General features: G+C 42.0%; 2 protein-coding genes across 2 annotated transcripts in view; both read left to right on the forward strand.

Annotated features, from left to right (window-relative positions):
- Positions 1 to 14,645, forward strand: part of LOC122799591 (sialomucin core protein 24-like) — a 1,278,225-nt gene that overhangs the window by 938,886 nt on the left and 324,694 nt on the right. The gene's annotated exons all lie outside the window — the stretch shown is intronic.
- The window catches only part of LOC122796430, a 228,204-nt gene that overhangs the window by 48,370 nt on the left and 165,189 nt on the right, over positions 1 to 14,645 (forward strand). Inside the window, exon 14 of the mRNA XM_044064895.1 lies at positions 12,073 to 12,190. Within this exon, the coding sequence (XP_043920830.1) occupies positions 12,073 to 12,190 (118 nt within the window). The remainder of the gene's footprint in view (positions 1 to 12,072; positions 12,191 to 14,645) is intronic.

The following is a 14,645-nucleotide window of genomic DNA, read 5'->3' on the forward strand; positions in this document are numbered from 1 at the left end:
CTTTCATTCTGTTTGGGGGTAATAAGCTTCTCTTGGGTTTTCTTTATTCAGAAGCTGTTTAAGTGCTCTGGTGGACCAGAGCATGTTTCTGCTGCCCTTCCTTATGAAGGGTGTCTTACCTTTGCAACCTGATGGTTCTTTTATCATCTGAGTCCACCTGTTATGCCTTTTGCTATTCCAGCTGCTTTGTTCAGTATTTGCCTGGTCCATCTTCTGTCTCCTGTCTTGCCTATAAAAGTTCTGCATAATGTCTATTGGTATACTTTATGCCCATATGTGCAAAAGGAATATGGGCTATGGCTAGAAGTGCCAGATGGTAGGCTGTAAACACTAAACTGCTTTACCTCACTCTCTAGCATTCCCTCAGGGGTCCACACTCGCCCTCTAGCATTCCCTCAGGGGTCCACACTCTACCTTTTGCTCCAGTATAGATTCCCCTTTTCCTTGAGAATCAGATGCCTCCCTAGCTACCTCCCTCAAGCTCCTTAGAATAGGGACCAAGAGCTGAGCCTCTCAACTCTAATTTTGTGACCCGTCCCAGCTCCCCTTCCACAGGAGGTCTGGTATCCTCTGACAGTGATGTCTCACTGTCAGCCTGGGTACTACCACTCACCTCTGCCCTTGCAGTCACACTCTCCAAAGGAACATCAGTACCCACCAGCAGCTGTGGCTAACCTTCAGGCTCACTTCTGCAGGGTAGCTCCCTCCCAGAAATAGCCACCTAACCAGCCTTGGCTTCAGTTGTGGTGTCTGTGTTGCCCCCAGGCTACCAGCCACACATACCAGTCTCCAAGCCTGACTGCATGTAACTGCATTATCAAAATCATTCCCAGTCCAGACATTTGCAGGGATATTTTCAAACCAGACGTTGTTTTCTTCCTTTCCACCCTTCCAGTTAAGGTGAAACCTGGCCAAGGACATTTGGAATGGGGTCCCTCCTAAAGCTCTGGAGTGGTCTGCCCAAGCAAGTACTGCTCCTCTTTAACTATTGCAGGCGCTACAATGGTTGTCAGAGGTGCCGTCTCTCAGCAGCTGCCTCCTTCCGCTAAGGATATAAACTGATAGTCTGGTACTGCTGTTGTCTTCAGACAACTTGCCACTGGCATAATGTTCACACTTGCTGGCTCCCTGACCTTATTTCCAGCTTGCTTCTGTGGACATCTGTTAGCTACATGGACCCACTGGTTACAAAACATCTATACCTTGATCCTGACAGTGTACTTGAACTAGTGGCTTCCCCTGTTACTGATGGACTCTGGGTGGTTTAACCTGCCTACTATGGGTTCCCTTGTATCTGTGCAGCACTGGCATCTGCAGAGTTGCATTTCTGGTCTGCCAACCAGACTTATGTTCTTGGGCAAAGTGGTAATGGCTTTTCTCTCTCCAAAAGGTCTGCCATACTTTCAAAAGTGGTGACCTGACACCCACTCACCCACCTATGAAGTGTGTAAATTGGCAATGTAATCACATACACTTTAGTTTGCCTTTTATCTATGCTCATGAAACTTTACTGTAAGCTTCAAGTGTTTTGTTGAAATGTTTAAGTTAACATAGTTTAAACAATCAAAAGACCCAATGCTGATGAAAAAACCGCCACTCGTTGTCTTAACGCTCAGTTTATTGTTACACAAAACACATCCAGCGTTTTCGCGTCCTTAGTAAGGAAGCTTCTTCAGAGAAAAAACCAAGTAGCGCGAGACAGCGCTTTAAATATAACTTGTCCGGTACGTGAATCGTGCTGGACTGATTTATTACAAGGTATTTATAAAAATAAAACAGGTATTTAAAAATGTAGTAAGTTGTGCTACAATATTGAACATCAACATACGCAATTACATAAAAAGAAACACATAGAAGGCGCTATATAAAAGTCCCATAAGTCCCAGCACTTATGGAGAGCCCTGCCACGCCGGCTGTGTTTGGTAACACAAACGCTGAGACTGCCGATGTTTCTTTACTACTAGTGCAAATTACACAGAAAATTGAGGCACTAAATAGTCGCTTTCAAAACCTTGAGGATACTTGTTTTTTGCATAGGTCTAATACAAACAGTGTCTGTAACCGTGAGATGCCGAACATTGCAGCGATTGATACCCAAGGCTCTATACCACCAGGACAACCGTATAGAACCACAGGATCTATCTTGGCAAATAATAACCTAACTGTTACCGGCTCCCAGGGATTAACAGACAGCAGTCCAGCTGGAAACAACAAGGCACTTATTGGCGAGGGGGCAATTAAAGACTGGATAAACAACACAGGTGACTTTTTCTCTTTTAACAAGTTTAATTTTGACTCTTCGTCGGTGCGGAATGCTGGAGCGGCTGCAGAGCCAACTGTTTAACTGAAAAGTTAAAATTGCTGGATGTTAAAACTTTGAAATTACGTAAACTCCAATTGGAAGTGTCGTATTTTAGACAATGTATTTCAGATGGCATTATTCCTAAGGGGTTGAGATCGAACTTTTCCCCGTCTTCCATCATTAATAGTAATGCTTTTTTGACTGATTTGAAAAATTTGTTTCAGTTTCAAGGAATGCAGTTAATAGAACTGCTTGTTAAACATTATGAGGAAATGGTTAAATGTCTTACAGATGAGATTTGTTTACTTGATGCTGAAATCAAAAGTGATGTAGCATTTGCAAAAATTAAATTTGACCACTCGCGTATTTTTTCCAGTATTGACTCGTATATGGTCAAGTTAAAGGTGAACAAATCCAAGAAGCTTTATAGGGATAGGCTCACTTATTCAAAAGATGATGCTTTTCCTAACTTAACAGCTAGGACAGCTAAGAATAGGGTGAGTGGAACAGAACAAATAGAAGCTGAGTGTACAGAGGGGCATGATATTGTGGATAATGCCTCTGACAATTCCCGGTCAGTTCAACCTCTACGTAGAAGTAATAGAAATGTGAATAGAGGACAGAACAAAGGGGTCAGTACTCATACAGAAAACCCTGGACCATCTAATGACGTTGATGAAAATAACTTTCATGAACAGGGTAATTTTTTAGGGAACAGGAACAAACAGAAACAATACAAAGGGAACAGGAATTGGAAGTAGAGAGTAGTGTTGGTCACAGTCCACCCCCTGGCTGCCCTAAAATTGTTTCAAACAGTAAAGGTGATTTCCTAATTTACAACTTTTCATGTTTAGACTTGGAACTTGAACTTGTTGAGTTATTGGCCCTAGGTAACACTTTCGTACCATCTAGAAAATGTGACGTAGCCAAGGTACTTTTAGACCTAAAATGCTACACGAGAAAGTTAAATCTGAAACTTTTATTCAGTGGTACGGAATTCCCTCAAGACAACAAATTGAGAGCTCCTAGTGTCTTTAATCCTCCATTAAATCTGACATTAAAAATTTTCGAGCATATGTGCGAGCTCGACATAAGACATATGGTGGAAACAAGTAGGACTAATTTTAACAAGTTTAATATCACCAAAGAACAATTGTCAGCTTTAAACTCTTTACGGTTCGCCGGAGTAAGAGTTATTAAACCTGACAAGGGGGGCGGGTTGGTCATTTTCGAGAAACAAGACTATTGTGAACGTATGTTGAAGGTTTTGTCCTCTCCGTCTTATAATAAATCTTCCATCAATGAGATGAATGTGGGCTCGAAAAGAATTAGAGGTTACTTCCGTGACCTATACATTAGTGGTAGGATTGATGAGGACACCTTCAAATATATAGATACGTTATTCCCTAGAACACCACTGATGTTTGGTATCCCCAAGGTTCACAAAAACCTTGGGGACCCACCTATGAGAGCCCTCATTGATGGACGGGCCTCTGTTACTTATTCATGTTCTAAATACTTAGATTCCCTTTTAAGAAAGTATGTCGACAAAATACCAACCATTTGTAAAGATTCATGGTCCTTTTTAACTGACATTAACAACTTTGGGGAAATAAAAGGTAACAACTTTTTAACAATAGATGTTGTTGATTTATACACATCTATTCCCCATTTAGAGGCCTGTGAGTGGATCGAGCTGCTTTTGATTGATCTAGGTGCTTCTCCTAATGAAATCGATAATATCACAGAAATTCTAGACATAATTTTGACGTCTAATTTCTTCTTGTTTGAAAATGAAGTTTACATCCAGAAAAAAGGGGTAGCGATGGGCTCCCCTTGTGGTGCTGCTGTAGCCAATTTAGTAATGGCTTTTTGGGAGAGGAAGTTTGTTATTAACAACCTGGAGTGGAGTAACAAAATCTCTTACTACACCCGCTTTCTGGATGATATGTTTGTGTTGTTTAATGGTAATGCCAGTGAAGCTGATAACTTTGTAACTTATTTAAACAGTACTACTACCTTCCTGAAGTTTACCTACAACTTCAACATTGATGTAATTAACTTTCTTGATGTCAAATTGTCAAAAAACAAGGAAAATGATTTGTTTAGTTCAGTTATATATAGGAAAGACACTTACATCAATTCATTTCTTCATTTTTCTAGCTCGCATCCTATGAGACAAAAAAGAGCTATTGTCAAAGGACAGCTCGTAAGAGCTGTCCGTATGTGTAGTTTACTTGAAGACTTCATTTCTGAATGTGAGAACCTTAAAGATTTCTTTTTAAATAAGGGCTATCCAAGTTCTCTGATAGATGACTTGACTTGTGAAGTTAGTCACAAAAGATCTAGTGGTTTTTACAAACCCCTCTTGTCATCTAATCAGCTACTTTCTTGTGAAGAGTTAACACCTGTTGAAAACTCAGGAATCAGTGTGGTTAACACTATTGATCCCCCCAATAACAACTTAGCTTATAGCTTTATTAGTACATTTAATGTTAACAGTGGCCAGATTTGTGACATTTTAAATAAGAACTGGTCGTGTATAACTACTAACAGCTTTCTATTAGAAAAACTTGGGGAAAAACCACGCTTTGTCTTTAGGAGAGGTCAAAATATCAAGGACCTCTTGCAAGTCAGCACGGCCGATACTAATTCAACCAGATTAAAAGGTTCTTTCGCATGTGGCTTTTGTAAATATTGTATTTACATTAAAACAGGCAGTTTCTGTTCTGCAGGTAGTTGCAACAAGAAGTTTTTCATTACACATAGAATTGACTGCAACACCAAATCAATTGTCTATGCAGCATATTGTGCTTGTTGTCCCGCCTTCTACATTGGGAAGACCGATAGAAGGTTTAGGGACAGGATATATCAGCACAATTATGCTATTCGAACTAAGAATATTGAAAACGCATTAGCTAAACATATTGTTTCATTCCCAGGCCATTCGTTTTCATTTATGGGTATCGACCACTTACCTGAATCACATAGAGGGGGACCCCTTTCCCTAAGTTTAGAGGTTCGTGAACTTCTTTGGCAACTCAAAATGAATGCCTTCAAAAATCCAGGCTTAAATGAAAGCTGCAACATCACTCCATTCTTGAAATTGAAATCGTATATGAGGTGATATTGGCTTTCATTGTTCCCTAAGAGGCTCTTCACTTCCAGGGGCATACTTCATTTGGAGTTGTCCCTCAGTAAAAAACTTTTTAAGGTTAAGTACATAAATTTTTTAGGCACACATACCTAGAGTGTTTTTATCCATTTCAAAAACAGAACATTTAATTAATTTAGAGTGGACATGTGCCAATCTAGTGATAAGGTATTGTTTCACTCTACACTTGTTTCTTATACACTTGATATTGGACAAGTATTTTGATGTTTTTTAATAGACTGTCTTTTTAATTATCGAGAAGTCCAATACTGAGATTGTGTTTCCCATTATTGTTATTATAACTAATAATAATCAATTATTCTTACTCTTTATTAGCGCATTAGCATGGCGCTTGTACAGTTTATTTATATAGCACCTTCTATGTGTTTCTTTTTATGTAATTGCGTATGTTGATGTTCAATATTGTAGCACAACTTGCTACATTTTTAAATACTTGTTTCATTTTTATAAATATCCTGTAACAAATCAGTCCAGCACGATTTACGTACCGGACAAGTTATATTTAAAGCGCTGTCTCGCGCTACTTGGTTTTTTCTCTGAAGAAGCTTCCTTACTAAGGACGCGAAAACGCTGGATGTGTTTTGTGTAACAATAAACTGAGCGTTAAGACAACGAGTGGCGGTCTTTTTCATCAGCATTGGGTCTTTTGGTGTAATAGTCTGTTATCGTCTTTGTTCGTTCTTTCAGTAGTTTAAACAATCAGTATCATAGCCTAAACGGCAGTTATAGCTTTCCCCATATGGAGTTAGGGGGTCAGGAGCTCTACCCAGAGCCCATGGGTCAGGAGCTCTACCCAGAGCCCCATGGGTCAGGAGCTCTACCACCCAGAGGCCCATGGGTCAGGAGCTCTACCACCCAGAGGCCCATGGGTCGGGAGCTCTACCACCCAGAGGCCCATGGGTCGGGAGCTCTACCACCCAGAGGCCCATGGGTCGGGAGCTCTACCACCCAGAGGCCCATGGGTCGGGAGCTCTACCACCCAGAGGCCCATGGGTCGGGAGCCCTACCACCCAGAGGCCCATGGGTGGGAGCTCTACCACCCAGAGGCCCATGGGTGGGAGCGCTACCACCCAGAGGCCCATGGGTCGGGAGCTCTACCACCCAGAGGCCCATGGGTCGGGAGCTCTACCACCCAGAGGCCCATGGGTCGGGAGCTCTACCACCCAGAGGCCCATGGGTGGGAGCTCTACCACCCAGAGGCCCATGGGTGGGAGCTCTACCACCCAGAGGCCCATGGGTCGGGAGCTCTACCACCCAGAGGCCCATGGGTGGGAGCTCTACCACCCAGAGGCCCATGGGTCGGGAGCTCTACCACCCAGAGGCCCATGGGTCGGGAGCTCTACCACCCAGAGGCCCATGGGTCGGGAGCTCTACCACCCAGAGGCCCATGGGTCGGGAGCTCTACCACCCAGAGGCCCATGGGTCGGGAGCTCTACCACCCAGAGGCCCATGGGTCGGGAGCTCTACCACCCAGAGGCCCATGGGTCGGGAGCTCTACCACCCAGAGGCCCATGGGTCGGGAGCTCTACCACCCAGAGGCCCATGGGTCGGGAGCTCTACCACCCAGAGGCCCATGGGTCGGGAGCTCTACCACCCAGAGGCCCATGGGTCGGGAGCTCACCACCCAGAGGCCCATGGGTCGGGAGCTCTACCACCCAGAGGCCCATGGGTCGGGAGCTCTACCACCCAGAGGCCCATGGGTCGGGAGCTCTACCACCCAGAGGCCCATGGGTCGGGAGCTCTACCACCCAGAGGCCCATGGGTCGGGAGCTCTACCACCCAGAGGCCCATGGGTCGGGAGCTCTACCACCCAGAGGCCCATGGGTCGGGAGCTCTACCACCCAGAGGCCCATGGGTCGGGAGCTCTACCACCCAGAGGCCCATGGGTCGGGAGCTCTACCACCCAGAGGCCCATGGGTCGGGAGCTCTACCACCCAGAGGCCCATGGGTCGGGAGCTCTACCACCCAGAGGCCCATGGGTCGGGAGCTCTACCACCCAGAGGCCCATGGGTCGGGAGCTCTACCACCCAGAGGCCCATGGGTCGGGAGCTCTACCACCCAGAGGCCCATGGGTCGGGAGCTCTACCACCCAGAGGCCCATGGGTCGGGAGCTCTACCACCCAGAGGCCCATGGGTCGGGAGCTCTACCACCCAGAGGCCCATGGGTCGGGAGCTCTACCACCCAGAGGCCCATGGGTCATACTGTTTACATGCTCTTTCAACTATATCAATAAAACTATCCATTTATTCTCTAAACTTTGGAAGAAATTTACTGACCTTTATTGCTTCTGGGGCTTGGTTATTCCCTTCCCCATTATCTCCATGACCCTGACGGAGAGTCAGCATCTCCTTTGTATATTGCACTTTCTTCAGCCTCCAAATGCTATGTCTCTACTGATTCTAATTCTGAATGTTTAACCTCCAGTTCATCTCCAACTCCAGATGGGTTTTAAGTCCTCTGAGGAAAAGGTGAACTGACCTATTTGAGGGCTGCAAATGCCTGTCACCAGACTGGTTGGCTTGGTTGCCGATTTTATGCTGCAATTAAAGCTGAAATCATGTCCTTTAGTCAGGTTGGCATGCATCAGTCCATTGGCTTCTCACACCTTGGCCAACTGATTATTGGTGATTTTGCCATAATCCTCTGCCGCCATCTCTTTTCCCTGACTAAAGTAAATCTGTTGTGAAAATGAAACTTGTTTATCTTGCTGCCGAGGTACATGCCTTTAGTGACAACTGCACACACCTTCAGTGACTGCCTACAGGGTACAGTAGTTCAATTAATATCCATACCACTGACACCAGTGATCACCTGGAAAAAAAATGCACCATTTCCAGATGCAGCTCTCTGCACCAGTTTTCCTTAACAGCATACAGGGAGCGCACTCCGTTCTGAGGCTGTGTTCCATCTCTAGGCCCCCATATAAGACTCCTGACAGCTGTAGAGTTGAGTCCTCAGCCTATCATTCCAAGCAAAGTAGTCTTCCACCCTCTGAACTCAGTGCTGTGTGTCCCTGCTCAAAGTAGCTGACACTCTTGAGGTTTGATTTTGACCAGTCCCCCTTGCATATACATGATGTGACCAAGTCCCCCTTACATGTATGTGATTATGGAAACGTTCACACAGGTACAGAAACGTTCACACAGGTACAGAAACACTTCACTAATCTAGATTTTCCTGACTGATCTAAAGAATTGCTGTTCCCTAGTTCACTACTTGGAGCAAGGCAAGATGTGGGTGTGTGGTCCTTTGTCAGGTTTCACAGGCTGCCCTGAGACTTCTCTCATCTAGTACTGTCTCATCTAGTACTAAAACATTTCATTGCTGGATTACAGAATGACATCACGTACATTTGGTCACCTGACTTCTGATTCCCACACTGTCCCCTTTACTAGATACTGCTGCAGAATCTAGAGCATGTGTCAAACAGAGCTTTGCTAAGATGTGTTGTAGCATCTGGATGCTATAAAACCATTTCGAAAACTTCCACCCTTCCATTGTAGCAATTAATTCACCCCCAAAGACAATACAGTAAAATTCATAGTTCTTGGACATTTTCTCTGGCTGCATTCAGAACTGTGATACAATCGTTATGGCCTAAACTAGGCAATTGAATTTGAGACTATTTTTCAGTTAGCTGGATTGAGATGAACTTCTCCTCTGTCGGTGTCTTGTCGTCTGTCGGAATACAATGTGACATAGTGTAGTTTTCTGTCCAGCAGAACCCATTGGTACATTTTCAGCGCAAGCACCTGCACAAATAATTTTGCTCTACAATTTATTTACAAAACTCCAGCTAGCTAAGTTGGCATAAGTTACACATCCACTGCCCTACTTCTGATATAGCTGGCAATACCTCATATCAGAGGGTAAGCTCCCCCTGCAGTGTTTACTTTTAGTTGGTCACTGTTAAAGTGGTTTGAGGTCTGATTTGAATTAATTGGCCCAATGCAGGTTGAAGCTATACTGAATCAAAATCAATGTTTACACAACTTATTCTATGGTTTTTCTGTAGTGAAGTTGAAACTGTGACCACTTTTTGAATTGGGTTAGTCTAAAACTGCATTTTTAGTCTTGGTGAATTTTAATTCTCCAGTTTTGGACGTGTTGTAAAATCCTCACTGCTTTTGTACTAGACACCTTGCATTTGCTATAATGTACTTCCTGGGTAACCATTTGAAATGGCAGGATCCACTGGTGTGAATCTTGAAAAGTGGAGCTTGTCTGAAAACAAATGGACTTGTACAAAGTCTGATATGGCTTTTTCTCTGCAGTATGGTGATCTTGGAGCTGGTATAGTTTTGGAGTGGTAAGCTTACCCCCAGCAAACAAGTTTAAAGGTGAACAATTTTAAAGATTCTGTTTTCCTGTTTTTTCATCTTTTTTCCTCTTGGTACTCTCCATTTTGACTTAACATTTCCATACAGAACCCTTTCTTGCTGGGTTAGCACAAAGTTCTTTCCTATTTATCTTTCTGTAGCAAGAAATCTAAATTTCCCAGCCAAGTTCTTTCCTATTTATCTTTCTGTAGCAAGAAATCTAATAATTTCCCAGCCAAAGTTGTTCACAAGGGAAGCAGTCCAATTCTTCCTTCCCAGAAAAGGAAGATTTGAAGGCATTTTGAAACCGTTTATATGCATTGTGGTGTATGGTGGTTGTGCTAGTGAAACTTTCTATCCACCCCTTTCTGTTTTGGTGGTTTATTAATCCATTAATTTTAGTCTATGGCCAAGTTTACTGAATCTAAGTGAAGGCTTAGCATGGTGATGCATCCATTAGTGTACAGGCACAGCCATGCTATCCCTTCCTCTCATTGGCCAAAGACCAGATTATGTTGAAGTAGAGATCTTGAGCAGAATAGTAAAAACTGCAATATGAATTGGGGAAATGTCACTGCACCATATGCACATCTGACTTGGTGTAAAAGTCAGTGGTATCTATGTTTAATCAAAACTGCTGCTACCTCCATTCCTACCTCTTGTGTTCACGAAAGTTGTGCAGCAGAACTTTAATTACCAAGAATGCAGCTTGTTCAGAAACGCTTAATGCAACAAAATTTATAAGTAATGGATCTTTTTGTTAAAGGTAGTATAAGACTACTGATATGATTCCAGGCATTCTAGTCTTAGAAAATGGAAATACTAGTCTTAAAGTGTGTAGTGTAAATTCCAAGTCTGGAAAAATCATTCTTGCCTTCCTAGACTTGGAAGATTCATATTTTCCATTCCTATGAGATCTTGCAAAAGATATCCAAGTTTACAAATTGAAATGGTGCTGTTTTAACACTGACTAAAAGCATTTATGAAGCCATCTATCTTTCTGGATGGCTGATTCTAAGTTGCTCCCTTGATTTTTTTTTTTTTTTTTAAATGTTTCAGAACTTTCTTTCAAACCTTTTGCTTCAGTCTGGAGGTTTTCTGGCAGATGTTGAGAGAGTAGAATGTCAACTGTATTTTGTTCAGTAGCAAGACTGTACCAGGGTTTTGAGGGAAATGTTCTCTTGTATCTTCTGGTACTTTGTGCAGATAAGGAAAACTGCATCATATGCGTGGTCTCAAGCCATTTTTTTTTGCATTGTAGGGAACTCCTTTGGGTTAGCACCTTTGGAGCAGGTGGTATCCTGACAAAAGCCCTAACCTTTCCCCATCCATTGCCCTTTAGACGTGCTTTGCTGCTTTCAAAATTCATTCTAGCAACATTATGCAGTTGAAGGTCTAGATACAGTAGAAAAATTAGTAAGCATGCTGTTTAAGGCGTGTTAATGGCACTTGTAATGCATCCTTCACATGTGCCTGCATCCCCCCATAGTACTACAATTAAATGGAGAGATTAGAACAGTGAGAGTAGTTGACTTTTGCATCTTTATTTCATACTGGGTCCTTAACTTTAGCCATTCTGTAGCATTCTTTTAAAAATGCATTGCAGTGGAAGTATGCATAATTCTAAAACTGCTTTCACAGGGTGTTAAGCTTCCAACACTATTCTTGTAAGCTTTAAGGCATGCTACTTGCTGTGTTGACTTTGGCTCGTCTTTGATATTGGGCTTAATTTGTTGATCATGATTTTCCAGAGGGCTATGGTAAATGATTAAAATGTAGCTTAATAGATGTTAACATGGCTGTCTCGCATACTGGCAAGGAAATTGTTGCTCTTGGACACGACTTGCACACTGTGGCTTGTCTAGGTACAGTTTAAACAGCAGCCATGAGAATGTTATGGTACATTAATCTTGGAAGTAATGTACATGTATGGGAAATGGTACAGCATTCTACTTCTGGCAGGTGATAGCTAGTTGCTTTCCTCAGTGATAACCGTAGAAGAGGGTAATCAAATAGCCATCTACCTTGAGGACTCTGCATGTTCAAGGACTGATGTCCTGAGACCTGGAAATTGTATTTATCCAGGATATGTTTTAAAAGGGTGATGCATAGTTGTGTTGTACTAAATATGTTGCAAGTTTTCCAAAATTTTAATTTAGAACTTGAGACTTTAACCTTGAGGGATACCTGTACTTTTGCTACCACTGATTTGTGAACTGGTTTACACAAAGCAATGATTTCAATATACTTAGGTGAAATGTGTTTTTCCCCACAGGGAATTGACCAGCATGGTCTTGGAAGTAGAATTGTTTTAACGATGAGACATAAGACAACCTTGAAGATCATGGTTACTTTTTCAGTTTCCTGCCGTTTTGATGCTAAAGATCTTATTGGTAAGAGAATTGTGCTGTAGAACAATGTAAAAATGACCCAATTGTGCTGTAGAACAATGTAAAAATGACCTAACTTGGTTAAAATGCTTACCTGGGTGGGTAGCAGAGTTGTATAGTGGCAGCTTACATGATCAACAAGGATGGGAGAGTCTCACTTCAGTACCATTCTCTTCTGCCTTTCCTCACCTGGGGTGTCACTTGTATCTACCAATACAGATTTCAGAGTGATCTTAAAAGCTTTTACATTTCACGCTGCTAGAATCTTTGACTTTCCTTGGAGGAAATCTTAGCAACTAGTAACCAACTGTGGGTAGGAAACCATGCAGTCTCTATCACAGAGCCCCTGTTGCAAGCAAGTAACTTGCCTTTAAGTAGATTGTTGGAATCCCATGTTTCTGATCAGTGGAGATCTGCTTTTTGGTGATTTACTGGCCACCACGTTGTAGATATGCTTGGTGAGTATAGCATTTCTGTCATTAAATGCTTTACTGTTAAGGTGAAACATCTCATGAGAATTTAATGAGAATTTAATGTGCATGTGTATTGTGTTCAGATAGGTTACCTGTAGCAATCTGTAGATAATTTAGGAAGTTTGCCCGACTCTAAATGCTTTTTGCTTCTGGAGTAGGTCTTTTTCTTTATTTCATTGCATTATTGAATACTGTTGGATGTTAATGTACATGGTTCACAGGTGAGTGGGTAAAAATGTTCAGTTGCTGTGAATATGTTCAGTGTTAATCATACATTCAGCTGCAGTAGTCTTTAGGCTACATATGGGTTAGTCTTTAGGCTACATGGGTTTCCTGCCTAGTAAACTGGAAAGGTACAAAACGTTCTAGCTACACACACTGCTGATTGACATATCCAAAAGATGAGGATTTCCCCAGTATTTTTTGCCATCTCAAAGCTCCTTTCAGGCTTCACAGGAGCAGTAATCAGATTAATTTCTGGCAGCTAAGGCCCCACTGGGGAGCCCCACCACAGAGGTGATTGCTCTTTTCAGATAATATGCTATTTGAGTAAAGTATTCCCCTGTAAAACTCTAGAAGTTTCCTGTATGGGGACTGCTATTGGTTGTCCATGTCAATCTAATTGGGGACGTTTCTATGAATTCTTGGAACTGCTTGTGTAAACTGAATACCTTTATGGAACTGACTCAAATAGGCAAGCATACCTTTGTATAAATATTAACATGCTCAAATGTGCTTTTTTGTGTAACTAGCATTCATCCAACATTACATAAATTGTTCAATTCCTGCCTTTCCTTAAATTCACTCCTCCAAAATGTTCTGCATGTATTCCCACAATTTCCTTTTTTTATGTAATTTGCTCCTACCCTTAAAGCTCCTACTTCAGTTCTTTAATTCTGTTACAATATGCAATGTTTCAGATATAGTTGGTTTACACTGATTTTCATTTTTTAACAATTTTTTGGCAACCACCTGAATTAAATGCAAGGCCTTGCCAAGTATAGGAAATTTGGATCCTGTATCCCAGCCCAGAAAATTTCTGTAGTTATACCCAGTATTTGATGGCTTATTTGGAGGGGACTTTTTTTAGTCTGCCAACTTATTAATCTAAAACACATGTTCCCAGTTATCTATCTTCCCCATCACATGCCCGACATTTGGCATCTACCAGAGGAGAATTTCTTTTGGACTCTGCTCTGGATATAAAAACACCCATGCCAATCCTTAAAGCTTAAATATTCCAGATTTCCTATTTGGAAGCCATACATTTGTCCATTTCCTTGTTAATTATCCAATCTCTTCCCAGTCTTTTCTAACCTTCTCTGATTGGTTCCTAGAATTCTTGTGCAATATGTTCTATACCACACTATTCCCTTAAGTTTCTATTCTGGATTAAATTAAAAACCATCAGAACATGTCTTTCAATTAGGATTCCTGTATCCCTTTGTTTTTGCTTATACTCTATCAATCTCTGATAAAGGAAGACTCTGGCCTGCAGTCCAAATGTCTCTACCTCTTCCCATTCTATTACCTTTCCCCCTCTAGTTATTTGCTCTTAATACCTTGGTTCCTTTGCCAGTTTTTCATGAAGTTCCAGCCCCCTTTTGTCTATTCTCTGTAATCCTAATTGCAGTCATCCCTATCTGCAAATTCTCCTTTATCCCTTCGCTAGTTGACTTGCATCTTAAAATACTTCTGCTTTATGAATATAATATTCTGTATGGTTTAAGATCTGCAACCGAAGTAACTGACCAAACACTACCAATGTAAAGATAAGTATACCAGTCGATTCAAAAAATGAATGAAGCGCACTGTAATGCATGTCTTGGAATTTGTGCAAACATTCAGTATTTCTCATACAACCTGACGCCCCTGCCTGAGACTTCTGTTAAGACGCAATTTGTCAAAGAACCCTCACACTTCAATTTTTGCTTCCAATCTGTCATTTCCTCTTAATTAACCTTATTTTATCAGGGAATGCAAAT

The sequence above is a fragment of the Protopterus annectens genome, chromosome 1.part0 (genome assembly GCF_019279795.1).
Source record: "Protopterus annectens isolate FY-2018-M chromosome 1.part0, PAN1.0, whole genome shotgun sequence".
Classification (NCBI taxonomy): domain Eukaryota; kingdom Metazoa; phylum Chordata; order Ceratodontiformes; family Protopteridae; genus Protopterus; species Protopterus annectens.